We start from the raw sequence: 20722 nt of genomic DNA, 5'->3' as shown, positions 1-20722 counted from the left end.
CTCAAAGCCCAACTTTTGACCCCAAAACCCCCAAATTTGGGTCAAAACCCCCAAGTGTGGCTTGAGGAACCTCAAGAACCACCAGCACCTCCATTTTAAGAGATACAAAAACCCAACCAAGAGCGGATCCACGTAATTACGGACCTCAAAGCCCACCACCCGCCCCCCAAACCCCCCCAACTCCTCGGCAGACCCCTCCGAAGGCGCGCCCTCACCCAGCAGGGGCTGCCTCTCGCCGACGCGCAGCTGGTGGTGGAACTGCTTGCTGATCATCCTGCGGCGCGCGTCGAACTCGTGCGCGGCCATGTAGGGGATCTCCAGCAGCATGGCCGCCACCAGGTAGACGCACTCGAGCAGCTCCAGGTTGACGTGCATGTGGAAGGGCACCTGGCGCCGCTTCTCCACCTTCTCCTGCTCGGCGTTGCGCTCCTGGAGGCTCCTGAGGAGCAGCCCCTGGCCCAGCAGCTCCTTGGCACGGCCCGAGGACTGGATGTCCAGCAGGGCGTTGTGCGCGTCCTTGATGAGGCCCTGGCGGAAGGCGCAGATGCCCAGCTGGACCATGGTGCGGTTGTAGAGGATCTGCGGGGGGAGGGGAGACACAGGTGAGGGCATCTGGGGAGGGCATCTGGGGAGAAGTGGGACAGGTGAGGACACCTGGACAGGTGAGGGCATCTGGGGAGGGGTGGCACAGGTGAGGGCAACTGGAGAGGAGAGACACAGGTGAGGGCACCTGGGCAGGTGAGGGCACCTGGGGAGGGGTGGCACAGGTGAGGGCAGCTGGGCAGGTGAGGGCACCTGGGGAGAAGTGGGACAGGTGAGGGCACCTGGACAGGTGAGGGCATCTGGGGAGGTGAGGGCACCTGGAGGGGAGTGGGACAGGTGAGGGCACCTGGGCAGGTGAGGGCACCTGGGCAGGTGAGGGCATCTGGGGAGGGGTGGCACAGGTGAGGGCACCTGGGGAGGGGAGGGCATCTGGGGAGGGGAGACACAGGTGAGGGCACCTGGGGAGGGGTGGCACAGGTGAGGGCACCTGGGGAGGGGTGGCACAGGTGAGGGCACCTGGGCAGGTGAGGGCAACTGGAGGGGAGTGGGACGGGTGAGGGCACCTGGGGAGGGGTGGCACAGGTGAGGACACCTGGGGAGGGGTGGCACAGGTGAGGGCACCTGGGCAGGTGAGGGCATCTGGGGAGGGGAGACACAGGTGAGGGCACCTGGGGAGGGGTGGCACAGGTGAGGACACCTGGGGAGGGGTGGCACAGGTGAGGGCAGCTGGGCAGGTGAGGGCATCTGGGGAGGGGTGGCACAGGTGAGGACACCTGGGGAGATGAGGGCATCTGGAGAGGGGTGGCACAGGTGAGGGCAATTGGAGAGGGGAGACACAGGTGAGGGCACCTGGGCAGGTGAGGGCACCTGGGGAGGGGTGGCACAGGTGAGGGCAGCTGGGGAGATGAGGGCATCTGGACAGGGGTGGGACAGGTGAGGGCAGCTGGGCAGGTGAGGGCATCTGGGGAGGTGAGGGCACCTGGAGGGGAGTGGGACAGGTGAGGGCACCTGGGCAGGTGAGGGCACCTGGGCAGGTGAGGGCATCTGGGGAGGGGTGGCACAGGTGAGGGCACCTGGGGAGGGGAGGGCATCTGGGGAGGGGAGACACAGGTGAGGGCACCTGGGGAGGGGTGGCACAGGTGAGGACACCTGGGGAGGGGTGGCACAGGTGAGGGCACCTGGGCAGGTGAGGGCATCTGGGGAGGGGAGACACAGGTGAGGGCACCTGGGGAGGGGTGGCACAGGTGAGGGCAGCTGGGCAGGTGAGGGCATCTGGGGAGGGGTGGCACAGGTGAGGACACCTGGGGAGATGAGGGCATCTGGAGAGGGGTGGCACAGGTGAGGGCAATTGGAGAGGGGAGACACAGGTGAGGGCACCTGGGCAGGTGAGGGCACCTGGGGAGGGGTGGCACAGGTGAGGGCAGCTGGGGAGATGAGGGCATCTGGACAGGGGTGGGACAGGTGAGGGCAGCTGGGCAGGTGAGGGCATCTGGAGAGGGGTGGGACGGGTGAGGGCACCTGGGCAGGTGAGGGCAACTGGAGAGGGGAGACACAGGTGAGGGCACCTGGGCAGGTGAGGGCACCTGGGGAGGGGTGGCACAGGTGAGGGCAGCTGGGCAGGTGAGGGCACCTGGAGAGGGGTGGGACGGGTGAGGGCAACTGGAGAGGAGAGACACAGGTGAGGGCACCTGGGCAGGTGAGGGCATCTGGAGAGGGGTGGGACGGGTGAGGGCACCTGGGCAGGTGAGGGCACCTGGAGAGGGGAGACACAGGTGAGGGCACCTGGGCAGGTGAGGGCACCTGGGGAGGGGTGGCACAGGTGAGGGCACCTGGGCAGGTGAGGGCACCTGGAGAGGGGTGGGACAGGTGAGGGCAACTGGAGAGGAGAGACACAGGTGAGGGCACCTGGGCAGGTGAGGGCATCTGGAGAGGGGTGGGACGGGTGAGGGCACCTGGGCAGGTGAGGGCATCTGGGGAGGGGTGGCACAGGTGAGGGCACCTGGGCAGGTGAGGGCATCTGGAGAGGGGTGGGACGGGTGAGGGCACCTGGGGAGATGAGGGCATCTGGAGAGGAGTGGGACAGGTGAGGGCACCTGGGCAGGTGAGGGCATCTGGAGAGGGGTGGCACAGGTGAGGGCAACTGGAGAGGGGAGACACAGGTGAGGGCAGCTGGGCAGGTGAGGGCAACTAGGGAGGTGAGGGCATTTGGGGAGGGGTGGCACAGGTGAGGGCACCTGGGGAGGGGAGTGGCACAGGTGAGGGCACCTGGGCAGGTGAGGGCACCTGGAGAGGGGTGGGACAGGTCAGCTCACCTTGCCAGGTGTGCCCCATGTGCCCAGGTGTGCCTCTACCCCCCAGGTGGGTCTCTGCCCCCCCCCAGGTGTGCCCCTCACCTGCCCAGGTGTGCCCTCACCCCCCAGGTGTGCCCCTCACCCCCCAGGTGTGCCCTCACCCCCCAGGTGTGCCCCTCACCTGCCCAGGTGTGCCCTGACCCCCCAGGTGTGCCCCTCACCCCCCAGGTGTGTTCTCACCCCCCAGGTGTGCCCCTCACCTGCCCAGGTGTGCCCCTCACCTGCACGGGTGTGCCCCTCACCTGCACGGGTGGGTCTGTGCCCCCCAGGTGTGCCCCTCACCTGCACGGGCGGGTCTGTGCCCCCCAGGTGTGCCCCTCACCTGCCCAGGTGTGCCCCTCACCTGGACGGGCGGGTCTGTGCCCCCCAGGTGTGCCCCTCACCTGCCCAGGTGTGCCCCTCACCTGCATGGGCGGGTCTGTGCCCCCCAGGTGTGCCCCTCACCTGCACGGGCGGGTCTGTGCCCCCCAGGTGTGCCCCTCACCTGCACGGGCGGGTCTGTGCCCCCCAGGTGTGCCCCTCACCTGCACGGGCGGGTCTGTGCCCCCCAGGTGTGCCCCTCACCTGCACGGGCGGGTCGGCGTGCTGGATGTTGTCCTGCAGGTGGGACATGAGCATGAGGTCGCGGGCGCGGTACCAGCGGCTGTGCAGGGCGTGGTGGTAGATGTGGCACAGGATGGCGCAGGTGCGGATGCGGTCCGTGCGGTCCTTGGCATACACGAACCTGCCCGCGGGGGGCACAGGTATGTCCTGAGCCCGCCCAGGTGTGCCCAGGTGTGTCCTGAGCCTGCCCAGGTGTGCCCAGGTGTGTCCTGGGCCCGCCCAGGTGTGCCCAGGTGTGGCCTGAGCCCGCCCAGGTGTGCCCAGGTGTGGCCTGAGCCCGCCCAGGTGTGCCCAGGTGTGTCCTGATCCCAACCCAGGTGTGCCCTGGTGTGTCCTGAGCCCGCCCACGTGTGCCCAGGTGTGCCCTGAGCCTGCCCAGGTGTGCCCAGGTGTGTCCTGAGCCCGCCCACGTGTGCCCAGGTGTGCCCTGACCCCACCCAGGTGTGCCCAGGTGTGTCCTGAGCCCGCCCAGGTGTGTCCTGAGCCCAACCCAGGTGTGCCCAGGTGTGTCCTGATCCCAACCCAGGTGTGCCCAGGTGTGTCCTGACCCCACCCAGGTGTGCCCAGGTGTGTCCTGAGCCCAACCCAGGTGTGCCCTGATGCCACCCACGTGTGCCCTGACCCTGCCCAGGTGTGTCCTGACCCCACCCAGGTGTGCCCAGGTGTGTCCTGAGCCCGCCCAGGTGTGCCCAGGTGTGTCCTGAGCCCGCCCACGTGTGCCCAGGTGTGTCCTGAGCCCAACCCAGGTGTGCCCTGGTGTGTCCTGAGCCCGCCCAGGTGTGCCCAGGTGTGTCCTGACCCCACCCAGGTGTGCCCAGGTGTGTCCTGAGCCCGCCCAGGTGTGCCCAGGTGTGCCCTGAGCCCAACCCAGGTGTGCCCTGATGCCACCCACGTGTGCCCTGACCCTGCCCAGGTGTGTCCTGACCCCACCCAGGTGTGCCCAGGTGTGCCCTGAGCCCAACCCAGGTGTGCCCAGGTGTGTCCTGATCCCAACCCAGGTGTGCCCTGGTGTGTCCTGAGCCCAACCCAGGTGTGCCCAGGTATGTCCTGAGCCCAACCCAGGTGTGCCCAGGTGTGTCCTGACCCCGCCCAGGTGTGCCCAGGTGTGTCCTGAGCCCAACCCAGATGTGCCCTGATGCCACCCACATGTGCCCAGGTGTGCCCTGACCCCACCCAGGTGTGCTCCAAATGCCTCCGGGTGTGTCCTGACCTCACCCAGCTGTGCCCAGGTGTGTCCCAACCCCCATTTACCCCACCCAGGTGTGCCCTAACCCCACCCAGGTGTGCCCTAACCCCGCCCATGTGTGCCCAGGCCCCCTCCAGGTGTGCCCTGACCCCACCCCGATGCGCCCTGACCCCCTCCAGGTGTGCCCTGACCCCACCCAGGTGCGCCCTAACCCCACCCAGGTGTGCCCAGGCCCCACCCAGGTATCCCCAGGTGCACCCCCACCCCCATTCCACCCCCACCCCCTTCCGGCCGCCGCCCGCTCACCTGCACAACCTCTCCATCAGCGCCTCCGAATCTTCCTCCTCCTCCTCCTCCTCCTCCTTCTTCTCCTTCTCCTCCTCCTCCTTCTTCTCCTCCTGCTCCTCCCCTTCCTTCTCCTGCCTCACCTGGGCGGCCCCGCCCTTCCTGCGGGCGGCGCCGTAGTCGAACTTGTAGTAGGTGTGGAGCACGCGGCGCAGGTAAACGCGGCACAGCTCCTCGGGGCTGCCCTTGCCCTGCAGGTAGCGCTGCAGGCGCGCGATGATGGCGCACACGCGGCCCTCGTCCTTCAGGTGCTCCACGTACTCTGCAGGACACGGCCCCGCGTCACCTGGGGAGCCTCATCCGGGCACCGCCTGAGCTGCCCGAGTTCATCAAAACCACCCCAAAATCCACGGGAACCACCCCAAAATCTGTGGGAACCATCCCAAAATCTGTGGGAACCATCCCAGGTGAGCTCCAGGTGAGCCCCAGGTCAGGATTTGGGTCCTTCAGGTGCTCCATGTACTCTGCAGGACACGGCCCCGCGTCACCTGGGGAGCCTCATCCGGGCACCGCCTGAGCTCCCCGAGTTCATCAAAACCACCCCAAAATCCACAGGAACCACCCCAAAATCCACGGGAACCATCCCAGGTGAGCTCCAGGTGAGCGTCCTTCAGGTGCTCCACGTACTCTGCAGGACACGGCCCCGCCTCACCTAGGGAGGCTCATCCGGGCACCACCTGAGCTCCCCGAGTTCATCAAAACCACCCCAAAATCTGTGGGAACCACCCCAAAATCCACGGGAACCACCCCAAAATCTGTGGGAACCACCCCAAAATCCACAGGAACCACCCCAAAATCTGTGGGAACCACCCCAAAATCTGTGGGAACCATCCCAGGTGAGCTCCAGGTGAGCCCCAGGTCAGGATTTGGGTCCTTCAGGTGCTCCCCGTACTCTGCAGGACACGGCCCCGCCTCACCTGGGGAGCCTCATCCGGGCACCGCCTGAGCTCCCCGAGTTCATCAAAACCACCCCAAAATCCATAGGAACCACCCCAAAATCCAGGGGGACCACCCCAAAATCCACGGAAACCATCCCAGGTGAGCTCCAGGTGAGCCCCAGGTCAGGATTTGGGTCCTTCAGGTGCCCCACGTACTCTGCAGGACACGGCCCCGCCTCACCTGGGGAGCCTCATCCGGGCACCACCTGAGCTCCCCGAGTTCATCAAAACCACCCCAAAATCCGTGGGAACCACCCCAAAATCCACGGGAACCACCCCAAAATCCAGGGGAATCACCCCAAAATCCACAGGAACCACCCCAAAATCCAGGGGAACCACCCCAAAATCCACAGGAACCACCCCAAAATCCATGGGAACCATCCCAGGTGAGCTCCAGGTGAGCCCCAGGTCAGGATTTGGGTCCTTCAGGTGCTCCACGTACTCTGCAGGACACGGCCCCGCCTCACCTGGGGAGCCTCATCCGGGCACCGCCTGAGCTCCCCGAGTTCATCAAAACCATCCCAAAATCCACAGGAACCACCCCAAAATCTGTGGGAACCATCCCAGGTGAGCTCCAGGTGAGCTCCAGGTCAGGATTTGGGTCCTTCAGGTGCTCCAAGGACTCACCTGGAGCTCACCTGGGCTCACCTGGAGCTCACTTGGACTCACCTGGACTCACCTGGAGCTCACCTGGGGCTCACCTGGACTCACCTGGGCTCACCTGGAGCTCACCTAGAGCTCACCTGGAGCTCACCTGGAGCTCACCTGGAGCTCACCTGGACTCACCTGGACTCACCTGGGCTCACCTGGAGCTCACCTGGAGCTCACCTGGACTCACCTGGACTCACCTGGAGCTCACCTGGGCTCACCTGGGCTCACCTGGACTCACCTGGAGCTCACCTGGACTCACCTGGACTCACCTGGAGCTCACCTGGACTCACCTGAGCTCACCTGGAGCTCACCTGGGCTCACCTGGAGCTCACCTGGACTCACCTGGGCTCACCTGGAGCTCACCTGGAGCTCACCTGGGCTCACCTGGAGCTCACCTGGGCTCACCTGAGCTCACCTGGAGCTCACCTGGAGCTCACCTGAGCTCACCTGGAGCTCACCTGGACTCACCTGGACTCACCTGGGCTCACCTGGAGCTCACCTGGAGCTCACCTGGACTCACCTGGAGCTCACCTGGACTCACCTGGAGCTCACCTGGAGCTCACCTGGAGCTCACCTGGAGCTCACCTGGACTCACCTGGGCTCACCTGGAGCTCACCTGGGCTCACCTGAGCTCACCTGGAGCTCACCTGGAGCTCACCTGGACTCACCTGGAGCTCACCTGGACTCACCTGGGCTCACCTGGAGCTCACCTGGGCTCACCTGGAGCTCACCTGGAGCTCACCTGCCCCACATCAACCCCTCTGCCCCACAGAAACCCCAAATTTAGAACAAAAATGATGAAAATTTGCACCAAAAGGTCCAAAATTCCCATTTTTAAGGGCTTTTGGAGCTTTTTTAAAGAATTTTTGGGGTTTTTTATGAATCTATGGGGCACAACTCGGGGGTCTCTGCCCCACATCGACCCCTCTGCCCCAAATCAACACCTCAGCCCCATAGAACCCCCAAATTTAGGGCAAAAACGACCCAAATACCCATTTTTGGATATTTTTGAGCGTTTTAAGGAATTTTGGGGGGGTTTTTGGGAATCTATGGGGCACAACTCGGGGGTCTCCGCCCCACATCTCCCCCCACCAGCCCCACACGTGCACCCACCCTGCGAGTGGGGGTCGGTGTTCTGCATGATCTTGGTGAACTCCTCGTCCATTCGCTCCACCAGGGTCAGGACGCAGCCGCGCACGCGGAACGGCTGCCGTGGGGCGGAATCGTGGGGGGCTGGGGCCATGAGTGGGGCCTCGGACCCACGAGGGACCCCCCTGGGACCCACAGATTCGCCCCCAGCCCCATAAGTGACCCCTGGGACCCACAGATTCGCCCCCAGCCCCATAAGTAACCCCTCAGCCCCATAAGTGACTCCTCAGCCCCACAGATTCACCCCCAGCCCCATAAGTGACCCCCCAGCCCCATAAGTGACCCCTCAGCCCCATAAGTGACCCCTGGGACCCACAGATTCACCCCCAGCCCCATAAGTGACCCCTCAGCCCCACAGATTCACCCCCAGCCCCATAGATTCACCCCCAGCCCCATAAGTGGCTCCTCAGCCCCACAGATTCTCCCCCAGCCCCATAAGTGACCCCTCAGCCCCATAAGTGACCCCTGGGACCCACAGATTCACCCTCAGCCCCATAAGTGACTCCTCAGCCCCACAGATTCACCCCCAGCCCCATAAGTGACCCCTCAGCCCCACAGATTCGCCCCCAGCCCCATAAGTGACCCCTCAGCCCCATAAGTGACCCCTCAGCCCCATAAGTGACCCCTGGGACCCACAGATTCTCCCCCAGCCCCATAAGTGACCCCCCAGCCCCACAGATTCACCCCCAGCCCCATAAGTGACCCCTCAGCCCCACAGATTCACCCCCAGCCCCATAAGTGACCCCTCAGCCCCACAGATTCACCCCCAGCCCCATAAGTGACCCCTGGGACCCATAAGTGACCCCTCAGCCCCACAGATTCACCCCCAGCCCCATAAGTGACCCCTCAGCCCCATAAGTGACCCCCCAGCCCCACAGATTCACCCCCAGCCCCATAAGTGACCCCTCAGCCCCATAAGTGACCCCTCAGCCCCACAGATTCACCAGCAGCCCCACAAGTGACCCCTCAGCCCCACAGATTCACCCCCAGCCCCATAAGTGACCCCTCAGCCCCACAGATTCGCCCCCAGCCCCATAAGTTACCCCTGGGACCCACAGATTCACTCCCAGCCCCATAAGTGACCCCTCAGCCCCATAAGTGACCCCTCAGCCCCACAGATTCACTCCCAGCCCCATAAGTGACCCCTGGGACCCACAGATTCACCCTCAGCCCCATAAGTGACCCCCCAGCCCCATAACTGACCCTTCAGCCCCACAAGTGACCCCAAAGCTGCCCCATAAGTGACCCCAAATCCCCAGGAACGACCCAACCCCCTCCCAGCCCCACAAGTGACCCCAAATCCCCTCCCTGCCCCATAACCGACCCCCAGCCCCATAAGTGACCCCAAAACCGCCCCATAACCGACCCCAAATCCCCTCCCTGCCCCATAACCGACCCCCAGCCCCACAAGTGACCCCAAATCCCCTCCCTGCCCCATAATCGACCCCCCAGCCCCACAAGTGACCCCAGAACCGCCCCATAACCGACCCCAAATCCCCTCCCTGCCCCATAACCGACCCCCAGCCCCACAAGTGACCCCAGAACCGCCCCACAGCCGCCCCCCGGCCCCACCTGCTCGGGGTTGCTGAGGTTCTCGGACTCCTCCAGGACGTTTTCGCCCACGAAGATCTCGGGGTGGGCAAAGAGCAGCTCCAGGAGCTCCTCGATGCAGCCCAGGCACTTCTGCCACAGCTCGGGCTGGGGGGCACCCCACGGATCAGTGCCAGCCCCACGGATCAGTGCCAGCCCCATAGATCAGCCCCATAGATCAGTGCCAGCCCCACGGATCAGTGCCAGCCCCATGGATCAGTGCCAGCCCCACGGATCAGTGCCAGCCCCACGGATCAGTGCCATGGATCAGTGCCAGCCCCACGGATCAGTGCCAGCCCCACGGATCAGTGCCAGCCCCATGGATCAGTGCCAGCCCCATAGATCAGTGCCATGGATCAGTGCCAGCCCCACGGATCAGTGCCAGCCCCATAGATCAGTGCCAGCCCCACGGATCAGTGCCAGCCCCACGGATCAGTGCCAGCCCCATAGATCAGCCCCATGGATCAGTGCCAGCCCCATGGATCAGTGCCACGGATCAGTGCCAGCCCCACGGATCAGTGCCAGCCCCATAGATCAGTGCCAGCCCCACGGATCAGTGCCAGCCCCACGGATCAGTGCCAGCCCCATGGATCAGCCCCACGGATCAGTGCCAGCCCCATAGATCAGTGCCAGCCCCACGGATCAGTGCCAGCCCCATGGATCAGCCCCATAGATCAGTGCCAGCCCCACGGATCAGTGCCAGCCCCACGGATCAGTGCCATGGATCAGTGCCAGCCCCACGGATCAGTGCCAGCCCCACGGATCAGTGCCAGCCCCATAGATCAGTGCCAGCCCCACGGATCAGTGCCAGCCCCATGGATCAGTGCCAGCCCCATGGATCAGTGCCAGCCCCACGGATCAGTGCCAGCCCCATAGATCAGTGCCAGCCCCACGGATCAGTGCCAGCCCCATAGATCAGCCCCATAGATCAGTGCCAGCCCCACGGATCAGTGCCAGCCCCACGGATCAGTGCCAGCCCCATAGATCAGTGCCAGCCCCATGGATCAGTGCCAGCCCCATGGATCAGTGCCAGCCCCACGGATCAGTGCCACGGATCAGTGCCAGCCCCACAGATCAGTGCCAGCCCCATGGATCAGTGCCAGCCCCATAGATCAGTGCCAGCCCCATGGATCAGTGCCAGCCCCATGGATCAGTGCCAGCCCCACAGATCCCTCCCTGCCCCACAGATTTGCGTCATTTTTAACCCCAATTTCCGCCCGTTTTAACCCCAAATTTTCGCCCCATTTTAACCCTTTCCTCACCCATTGCTCCCCACTTTCCCTCCCCATTTTTAACCCTTTTAACCCAATTTCCCCCTTTTTTCACCCCATTTCCCATTTTTAACCCGTTTTGAACCCGATTGCCCCCATTTTTAACCCTTTCTTTACCCATTTTAACCCATTTTTCACCAATTTCAACCACATTTTTACCTGTTTTTAACCTGTTTTTAACCCCAATTTCCCTTAAGTTTTCACCCCATTTTTAACCCTTTCTTTACCCATTTTAGCTCCATTTCCCCCCATTTTTAACCCTTTCTTAACGCCATTTCCCCCAATTTTTAACCCCAATTTTAACCCAATTTCCACCTTTTTTTCACCCAATTTCCCCCCAATTTTCACCCATTTCCCACCCAACTTTAACCCTTTCTTCACCTCCTTCAACCCCATTTTTAACCCAATTTCCCCCTATTTTTACCCCAATTTCCCCCTAATTTTCATCCCATTTTTAGCCCTTTCTTAACCCCATTTCCCTCCAATTTTAACCCAATTTCCACCCTTTTTTCACCCAATTTCCCCCAATTTCCACCCTTTTTTCCACCCATTCTTTACCCATTTTAGCTCAATTTACCCATTTTTAACCGAATTTTAACCCAATTTCCTCCCAATTTTAACCCCATTTTTAACCCAATTTCCACCTTTTTCACCCCTCTTTAACCCTTTCTTTACCTACTTTAACCCATTTTTCACCAATTTCAACCACATTTTTTACCCATTTTTAACCCATTTCCCCCAATTTTAACCCCATTTCCCACCCCATTTTAACCCTTTATTTCCTCATTTTCCACCTAATTTGCCCCCATTTTTAACCCTTTCTTTACCCATTTTAGCCCCATTTTAACCTACTTTTCACCCAATTTCCCCCCAATTTTAATCCTATTTTTCACCCAATTTGCCCCCATTTTTAACACTTTCTTAGCCCATTTTAGCTCCATTTCCAACCCATTTTTAACCCAATTTCCCCCCAATTTTAATCCCATTTTTCACCCAATTTGCCCCCATTTTTAACCCTTCCTTCGCCCCATTTTCGCCCCGTTTTTAACCCTTTTCCACCCCAACCTCCCCCCCTCCGTTTTTAACCCTTTCCCCCCCGTTTTTAACCCCTTCCTGACCTTCATGTAGGCCGCCAGGTTGGGGTTGTAGTCGTAGAGCGAGGCCACGATGTTGAATTTGATTTTCAGCTCCAGCGGCACCCCCAGGTTGTGCTCGTGGGCCACGGCCACCAGGTGCTGCAGCAGCTCGATCTGGGCCGCCCTGGGGGCAGGAAAGGGTTAAAAACGGGTGGGAAACGGGGTGGGAAAGTGGGGAAAAAAAAACGGGGTGAAAATCGGGTGAAAAACGGGGGGAATGGAGCAAAAAACGGGTGGAAAATGGGGTAAAGAAAGGGTTAAAAATGGGGTAAAGAAAGGGTTAAAAAGGGGTAAAAATTGGGATAAAATTGGGTTAAAAATGGGTGGAAATGGGGTAAAAAAAGGGTTAAAATGGGGTAAAGAAAGGGTTAAAAATGGGGTAAAGAAAGGGTTAAAAATGGGGTAAAGAAAGGGTTAAAAAGGGGTAAAAATTGGGATAAAATTGGATTAAAAATGGGTGGAAATGGGGTAAAAAAAGGGTTAAAATGGGGTAAAGAAAGGGTTAAAAATGGGGTAAAGAAAGGGTTAAAAATGGGGTAAAGAAAGGGTTAAAAATGGGGTAAGAAAGGGGATAAAATTGGGTTAAAAATGGATGGAAATGGGGTAAAAGAAAGGGTTAAAAATGGGGTAAAGAAAGGGTTAAAATGGGGTAAAAATGGGGATAAAATTGGGTTAAAAATGGGTGGAAATGGGGTAAAGAAAGGGTTAAAAATGGGTAAAGAAAGGGTTAAAAATGGGGTAAAAATGGGGATAAAATTGGGTTAAAAATGGGTGGAAATGGCGTAAAAGAAAGGGTTAAAAACAGGGCAAAGAAAGGGTTAAAAATGGGGATAAAATTGGGTGAAAACCAGGCAAAAATGGAGTTAAAAGAAAAGGTTAAAAAAGGGTGGAAATGGGGTGGAAAGTGGGGGGGAAAAAAACGGGGTGAAAATCGGGTGAAAAACGGGGGAAATGGAGCAAAAAAGGGGTGGAAAATGGGGTAAAGAAAGGGTTAAAAATGGGGTAAAGAAAGGGTTAAAATGGGGTAAAGAAAGGGTTAAAAAGGGGTAAGAAAGGGGATAAAATTGGGTTAAAAATGGATGGAAATGGGGTAAAAAAGGGTTAAAAATGGGGTAAAGAAAGGGTTAAAAAGGGGTAAAAATGGGGATAAAATTGGGTTAAAAATGGATGGAAATGGGGTAAAAGAAAGGGTTAAAAATGGGGATAAAATTGGGTTAAAAATGGGTGGAAATGGGGTAAAAAAGGGTTAAAATGGGTAAAGAAAGGGTTAAAATGGGGTAAAGAAAGGGTTAAAATGGGGTAAAAATGGGGATAAAATTGGGTGAAAACCAGGCAAAAATGGAGTAAAAAAAAGGTTAAAAAAGGGTGGAAATGGGGTGAAAAGTGGGGAAAAAAACCGGGGTGAAAATCGGGTGAAAAACGGGGGAAATGGAGCAAAAAAGGGGTGGAAAATGGGGTAAAGAAAGGGTTAAAAAGGGGTAAAGAAAGGGTTAAAAATGGGGTAAAGAAAGGGTTAAAAGGGGGTAAAGAAAGGGTTAAAAAGGGGTAAAAATGGGGATAAAATTGGGTTAAAATAGGTAGAAATGGGGTAAAAAAAGGGATAAAATGGGGTAAAGAAAGGGTTAAAATGGGGTAAAAAAGGTTAAAAATGGGGTAAAGAAAGGGTTAAAAATGGGTAAAGAAAGGGCTAAAAATGGGGTAAAAATGGGGATAAAATTGGGTTAAAAATGGGTGGAAATGGCGTAAAAGAAAGGGTTAAAATGGGGTAAAGAAAGGGTTAAAAATGGGGATAAAATTGGGTGAAAACCAGGCAAAAATGGAGTTAAAAAAAAGGTTAAAAAAGGGTGGAAATGGGGTGGAAAGTGGGGGGGAAAAAAACGGGGTGAAAATCGGGTGAAAAACGGGGGAAATGGAGCAAAAAAGGGGTGGAAAATGGGGTAAAGAAAGGGTTAAAAATGGGGTAAAGAAAGGGTTAAAAAGGGGTAAGAAAGGGGATAAAATTGGGTTAAAAATGGATGGAAATGGCGTAAAAGAAAGGGTTAAAAACAGGGCAAAGAAAGGGTTAAAAATGGGGATAAAATTGGGTGAAAACCAGGCAAAAATGGAGTTAAAAAAAAGGTTAAAAAAGGGTGGAAATGGGGTGAAAAGTGGGAGGGAAAAACGGGGGGAAATCGGGTGAAAAACGGGGGAAATGGAGCAAAAAAGGGGTGGAAAATGGGGTAAAAGAAAGGGTTAAAAATGGGGTAAAGAAAGGGTTAAAAGGGGGTAAAGAAAGGGTTAAAAAGGGGTAAAAATGGGGATAAAATTGGGTTAAAAATAGGTGGAAATGGGGTAAAAAAGGTTAAAAGGGGGTAAAGAAAGGGTTAAAATGGGGTAAAGAAAGGGTTAAAAATGGGGTAAAGAAAGGGTTAAAAATGGGGTAAAAATGGGGATAAAATTGGGTTAAAAATGGATGGAAATGGGGTAAAGAAAGGGTTAAAAACAGGGCAAAGAAAGGGTTAAAAATGGGGTAAAAATGGGGATAAAATTGGGTTAAAAATGGATGGAAATGGCGTAAAAGAAAGGGTTAAAAACAGGGCAAAGAAAGGGTTAAAAATGGGGATAAAATTGGGTGAAAACCAGGCAAAAATGGAGTTTAAAAAAAGGTTAAAAAAGGGTGGAAATGGGGTGGAAAGTGGGGGGGAAAAAAACGGGGTGAAAATCGGGTGAAAAACGGGGGAAATGGAGCAAAAAAGGGGTGGAAAATGGGGTAAAGAAAGGGTTAAAAATGGGGTAAAGAAAGGGTTAAAATGGGGTAAAGAAAGGGTTAAAAAGGGGTAAGAAAGGGGATAAAATTGGGTTAAAAATGGATGGAAATGGGGTAAAAAAGGGTTAAAAATGGGGTAAAGAAAGGGTTAAAAAGGGGTAAAAATGGGGATAAAATTGGGTTAAAAATGGATGGAAATGGGGTAAAAAAGGTTAAAAGGGGGTAAAGAAAGGGTTAAAAAGCGGTAAAGAAAGGGTTAAAAGGGGGCAAAATTGGGTTAAAATGGGTGGAAATGGGGTAAAAAAAGGGATAAAATGGGGTAAAGAAAGGGTTAAAAATGGGTAAAGAAAGGGTTAAAAAGGGGTAAAAATGGGGATAAAATTAGGTTAAAAATGGATGGAAATGGGGTAAAAGAAAGGGTTAAAAATGGGGATAAAATTGGGTGAAACCCAGGCAAAAATGGAGTTAAAAAAAAGGTTAAAAAAGGGTGGAAATGGGGTGAAAAGTGGGAGGGAAAAACGGGGGGAAATCGGGTGAAAAACGGGGGAAATGGAGCAAAAAACAGGTGGAAAATGGGGTAAAGAAAGGGTTAAAAAGGGGTAAAGAAAGGGTTAAAATGGGGTGAAAAATGGGGTAAAAATGGGGATAAAATTGGGTTAAAAATGGATGGAAATGGGGTAAAAGAAAGGGTTAAAAACAGGGCAAAGAAAGGGTTAAAAATGGGGATAAAATTGGGTGAAAACCAGGCAAAAATGGAGTTAAAAAAAAGGTTAAAAAAGGGTGGAAATGGGGTGAAAAGTGGGAGGGAAAAACGGGGTGAAAATCGGGTGAAAAACGGGGGAAATGGAGCAAAAAACAGGTGGAAAATGGGGTCAAGAAAGGGTTAAAATGGGGTAAAGAAAGGGTTAAAATGGGTAAAAATGGGGATAAAATTGGGTGAAAACCAGGCGGATTTGTATGGCATTTTAATGGGAATTATGACCCGTTCTGGGGTGGGATCTATAGGGCACAGGAGGATCTATGGGGCAGGGGGGATCTATGGGGCAGGAGGGATCTATGGGGCAGGGGGGATCTATGGGGCAGGGATCTGTGGGGCAGGGATCTATGGGGCAGGTGAGGATCTATGGGGCAGGGTGGATCTATGGGGCAGGAGGGGATCTGTGGGGCACAGATCTATAGGGTGGATCTATAGGGCACAGGAGGATCTATGGGGCACAGGAGGATCTATGGGGCAGGGATCTATGGGGCAGGTTTGGATCTATGGGGCAGGGATGGATCTATGGGGCAGGTGAGGATCTATGGGGCAGGGGTGGATCTATGGGGCAGGAGGGATCTATAGGGCACAGGAGGATCTATGGGGCAGGGATCTATGGGGCAGGGGGGATCTATGGGGCAGGGGGGATCTATGGGGCAGGGGGATCTATGGGGCAGGGATGGATCTATGGGGCACAGGGGGATCTATGGGGCAGGGATGGATCTATGGGGCACAGGGGGATCTATGGGGCAGGGATGGATCTATAGGGCACAGAGGGATCTATGGGGCAGGATGGATCTATGGGGCAGGTGAGGATCTATGGGGCAGGGGGGATCTATGGGGTGGATCTATGGGGCAGGAGGGATCTATGGGGCAGGGGGGGATCTATGGGGCAGGGGGGGATCTATAGGGCACAGGGGGATCTATGGGGCACACAGGGATCTATGGGGCAGGGGGGATCTATGGGGCAGGGATGGATCTATGGGGCAGGTTTGGATCTATGGGGCAGGGATGGATCTATGGGGCAGGGATCTATGGGGTGGATCTATGGGGCAGGGGGGATCTATGGGGCAGGTTTGGATCTATGGGGCACAGGGGGGATCTATGGGGCAGGGGTGGATCTATGGGGCAGGGATCTATGGAGCAGGGATCTATAGGGCAGGGATCTATGGGGCAGGTGAGGATCTATAGGGCACAGGAGGATCTATGGGGCAGGGATGGATCTATGGGGCAGGGATGGATCTATGGGGCAGGGATGGATCTATGGGGCAGGTGAGGATCTATAGGGCACAGGAGGATCTATGGGGCAGGATGGATCTATGGGGCACAGGGGGATCTATGGGGCAGGGATCTATGGGGCAGGGATCTATGGGGCAGGGGGATCTATGGGGCAGGGATCTATGGGGCAGGGATCTATGGGGCGGATCTATGGGGCAGGGATGGATCTATAGGACACAGGATGGATCTATGGGGCAGGGGGATCTATAGGGCACAGGAGGATCTATGGGGCAGAGAGGATCTATGGGGCAGGGATGGATCTATGGGGCAGGGATGGATCTATGGGGCAGGGATGGATCTATGGGGCAGCCCCACCTGTCGGTTCCCTTCTTGCCCCGCGCCTGCAGGATCTCGTTGAGTTTCTTCACCACGAGCCCCACGGTGATCTCGGTGCCCTTGGCGAACATCTTGGGCTTCTCCTGCCCCACAGCGGCCTCCAGTTATGGGGCTGAGCCCCACACATCGACCCCAAACCTTCACTTATGGGGCTGAGCCCCACACATCGACCCCAAATCCCCACTTATGGGGCTGAGCCCCACACATCGACCCCAAATCCCCACTTATGGGGCTCAGCCCCACACATCGACCCCAAATCCCCACTTATGGGGCTCAGCCCCACACATCGACCCCAAATCCCCACTTATGGGGCTCAGCCCCACACATCGACCCCAAATCCCCACTTATGGGGCCCAGCCCCACACATCGACCCCAAATCCCCACTTATGGGGCTGAGCCCCACACATCGACCCCAAACCTCCACTTAGCGATCCCAGCCCCACACATCGACCCCAAACCACCCCAAACCATCCCAAAACTGCCACTTATGGGGCTCAGCCCCACACATCGACCCCAAATCCCCACTTATGGGGCTCAGCCCCACACATCGACCCCAAATCCCCACTTATGGGGCCCAGCCCCACACATCGACCCCAAATCCCCACTTATGGGGCTCAGCCCCACACATCGACCCCAAATCCCCACTTATGGGGCCCAGCCCCACACATCGACCCCAAATCCCCACTTATGGGGCCCAGCCCCACACATCGACCCCAAATCCCCACTTATGGGGCTCAGCCCCACACATCGACCCCAAATCCCCACTTATGGGGCTGAGCCCCACACATCGACCCCAAATCCCCACTTATGGGGCCCAGCCCCACACATCGACCCCAAATCCCCACTTATGGGGCCCAGCCCCACACATCGACCCCAAACCTTCACTTATGGGGCTCAGCCCCACACATCGACCCCAAATCCCCACTTATGGGGCTCAGCCCCACACATCGACCCCAAATCCCCACTTATGGGGCTGAGCCCCACACATCGACCCCAAATCCCCACTTATGGGGCCCAGCCCCACACATCGACCCCAAACCTTCACTTATGGGGCTGAGCCCCACACATCGACCCCAAATCCCCACTTATGGGGCTCAGCCCCACACATCGACCCCAAATCCCCACTTATGGGGCCCAGCCCCACACATCGACCCCAAATCCCCACTTATGGGGCTCAGCCCCACACATCGACCCCAAATCCCCACTTATGGGGCTGAGCCCCACACATCGACCCCAAATCCCCACTTATGGGGCTCAGCCCCACACATCGACCCCAAACCTCCACTTATGGGGCTGAGCCCCACACATCGACCCCAAATCCCCACTTATGGGGCCCAGCCCCACACATCGACCCCAAATCCCCACTTATGGGGCCCAGCCCCACACATCGACCCCAAATCCCCACTTATGGGGCTCAGCCCCACACATCGACCCCAAATCCCCACTTATGGGGCTCAGCCCCACACATCGACCCCAAACCTCCACTTATGGGGCTGAGCCCCACACATCGACCCCAAATCCCCACTTATGGGGCTCAGCCCCACACATCGACCCCAAATCCCCACTTATGGGGCCCAGCCCCACACATCGACCCCAAATCCCCACTTATGGGGCTGAGCCCCACACATCGACCCCAAATCCCCACTTATGGGGCTCAGCCCCATAGATTCAGCCCCAAATCCCCCCCAAACCCCCACTTAGGGGTCCCAGCCCCACAGATCCCCCCCTGCCCCACACCTTGATCAGGGGGACTCCGCACTTGACCTTCTCCCACTCTCCGCCTTCCTCCTCCTCCTCCTCCTCCTCGCGGCGACTCTTCCGCTCCAGCTTCTTCTTGGCCTTCTCCTCGCGGCGCCGCTCGGCCCCACGGCGCTCCTCGTCCCTGCCCCACACGTCCGTGTGCCCCACAGATCCTGACCCAGAGATCCCCCTGTGCCCCATAGATCTGTGCCCCATAGATCTGTGCCCTATAGATCCTGCCCCATAGATCTGTGCCCCATAGATCCCCCTGACCCATAGATCTGTGCCCCATAGATCTGTGCCCCATAGATCCCTGCCCCATAGATCCTTCTGTGCCCCATAGATCTGCCCCATAGATCCTGACCCATAGATCCCCCTGTGCCCCATAGATCTGTGCCCCATAGATCTGTGCCCCACAGATCCTGACCCATAGATCTGTGCCCCATAGATCCCTGCCCCACAGATCCTGCCCCATAGATCTGTGCCCCACAGATCCTGCCCCATAGATCCCCCTGTGCCCCATAGATCTGCCCCATAGATCCTGACCCATAGATCCCCTTTGCCCCATAGATCTGTGCCCCATAGATCTGTGCCCCATAGATCTGTGCCCCATAGATCCCTGCCCCACAGATCCTGACCCATAGGTCCCCCTGCCCCATAGATCTGTGCCCCATAGATCCAAACCTGCCCCATAGATCTGTGCCCCATAGATCCTGCCCCATAGATCTGTGCCCCATAGATCCTGACCCATAGATCTGCCCCATAGATCCCCTGTGCCCCATAGATCCCCCTGTGCCCCATAGATCCCCCTGACCCATAGATCTGTGCCCCATAGATCTGTGCCCCATAGATCCCTGCCCCATAGATCCTTCTGTGCCCCATAGATCCCCCTGCCCCATAGATCTGTGCCCCATAGATCCCCTTTGCCCCATAGATCTGTGCCCCATAGATCCCCCTGCCCCATAGATCTGTGCCCCATAGATCCCTGCCCCACAGATCCTGCCCCATAGATCCCCCTGTGCCCCATAGATCTGCCCCATAGATCCTGCCCCATAGATCTGTGCCCCATAGATCCTCCTGCCCCACAGATCCTGCCCCATAGATCCCCCTGTGCCCCATAGATCTGCCCCATAGATCCTGCCCCATAGATCTGTGCCCCATAGATCCTGCCCCATAGTGAGCTCAAATCCCCCCAAAATCCCATTTTGGGGTCGTTTTGGACCCATTTTGGACCCACACGTTCCACTCACTGCCCCATAGATTCCTGCCCCACAGATCCCTGCCCCATAGATCCCCCTGTGCCCCACAGATCCTGCCCCATAGATCCCCCTGTGCCCCATAGATCCTCCTGCCCCATAGATCCCTGCCCCATAGATCCCTGCCCCATACATCTGTGCCCCATAGATCTGTGCCCCATAGATCCCCTGTGCCCCATAGATCCCCCTGTGCCCCACAGATCCCTGCCCCATAGAGAGCTAAAATCCCCCCAAAATCCCATTTTGGGGTCGTTTTGGACCCATTTTGGACCCACACGTTCCACTCACTGCCCCATAGATTCCTGCCCCATAGATCCCCTGTGCCCCACAGATCCCTGCCCCACAGATCCCTGCCCCATAGATCTGTGCCCCATAGATCCCCCTGTGCCCCATAGATCCCTGCCCCATAGATCTGTGCCCCATAGATCTGTGCCCCATAGATCCTGCCCCATAGATCCTGCCCCATAGATCTGTGCCCCATAGATCCCCCTGTGCCCCATAGATCCTGCCCCATAGATCCCCTGTGCCCCATAGATCCCTGCCCCATAGATCCTCCTGCCCCATAGATCCTGCCCCATAGATCTGTGCCCCATAGATCTGTGCCCCATAGATCCCTGCCCCACAGATCCTGCCCCATAGATCCCTGCCCCACAACCAACCCCCAAACCCCAAATAAATCCCAAACTCCCCCCAGTTTTAACCCCATTTTAAACCCTTTTTTAACCCAATTTCCCCCTTTTTTCCCCCCAAATTTTACCCCGTTTTTAACCATTTTTTACTCCTTTTTTCTCCCTTTCCCCCCAATTTTAACCCCAAATTTAAAGCCTTTTTTTACCCAATTTCCCCTCC

At 57.2% G+C, this 20722-nt stretch overlaps 1 protein-coding gene across 2 annotated transcripts in view; it reads right to left on the bottom strand.

The window, feature by feature from the left end:
- The window catches only part of EIF3CL (eukaryotic translation initiation factor 3 subunit C like), a 55276-nt gene that overhangs the window by 11384 nt on the left and 23170 nt on the right, over positions 1-20722 (bottom strand). For both annotated transcript variants that reach the window (XM_082300136.1, XM_082300137.1), the window contains exons 10-17: positions 18615-18759; positions 16857-16960; positions 11746-11887; positions 9339-9464; positions 7731-7824; positions 4990-5290; positions 3459-3618; positions 216-579 (exon numbers count right to left, since the gene is read on the bottom strand). In XM_082300136.1, coding sequence (XP_082156262.1) covers positions 216-579; positions 3459-3618; positions 4990-5290; positions 7731-7824; positions 9339-9464; positions 11746-11887; positions 16857-16960; positions 18615-18759 — 1436 coding nt within the window. The remainder of the gene's footprint in view (positions 1-215; positions 580-3458; positions 3619-4989; positions 5291-7730; positions 7825-9338; positions 9465-11745; positions 11888-16856; positions 16961-18614; positions 18760-20722) is intronic.

Source organism: Coloeus monedula (genome assembly GCF_965178545.1).
Source record: "Coloeus monedula genome assembly, chromosome: 37".
In the NCBI taxonomy this organism is placed as follows: domain Eukaryota; kingdom Metazoa; phylum Chordata; class Aves; order Passeriformes; family Corvidae; genus Coloeus; species Coloeus monedula.
The sequence above is the reverse complement of the archived record's forward strand: the minus strand, read 5'-3'. Positions and strand labels throughout refer to the sequence as shown.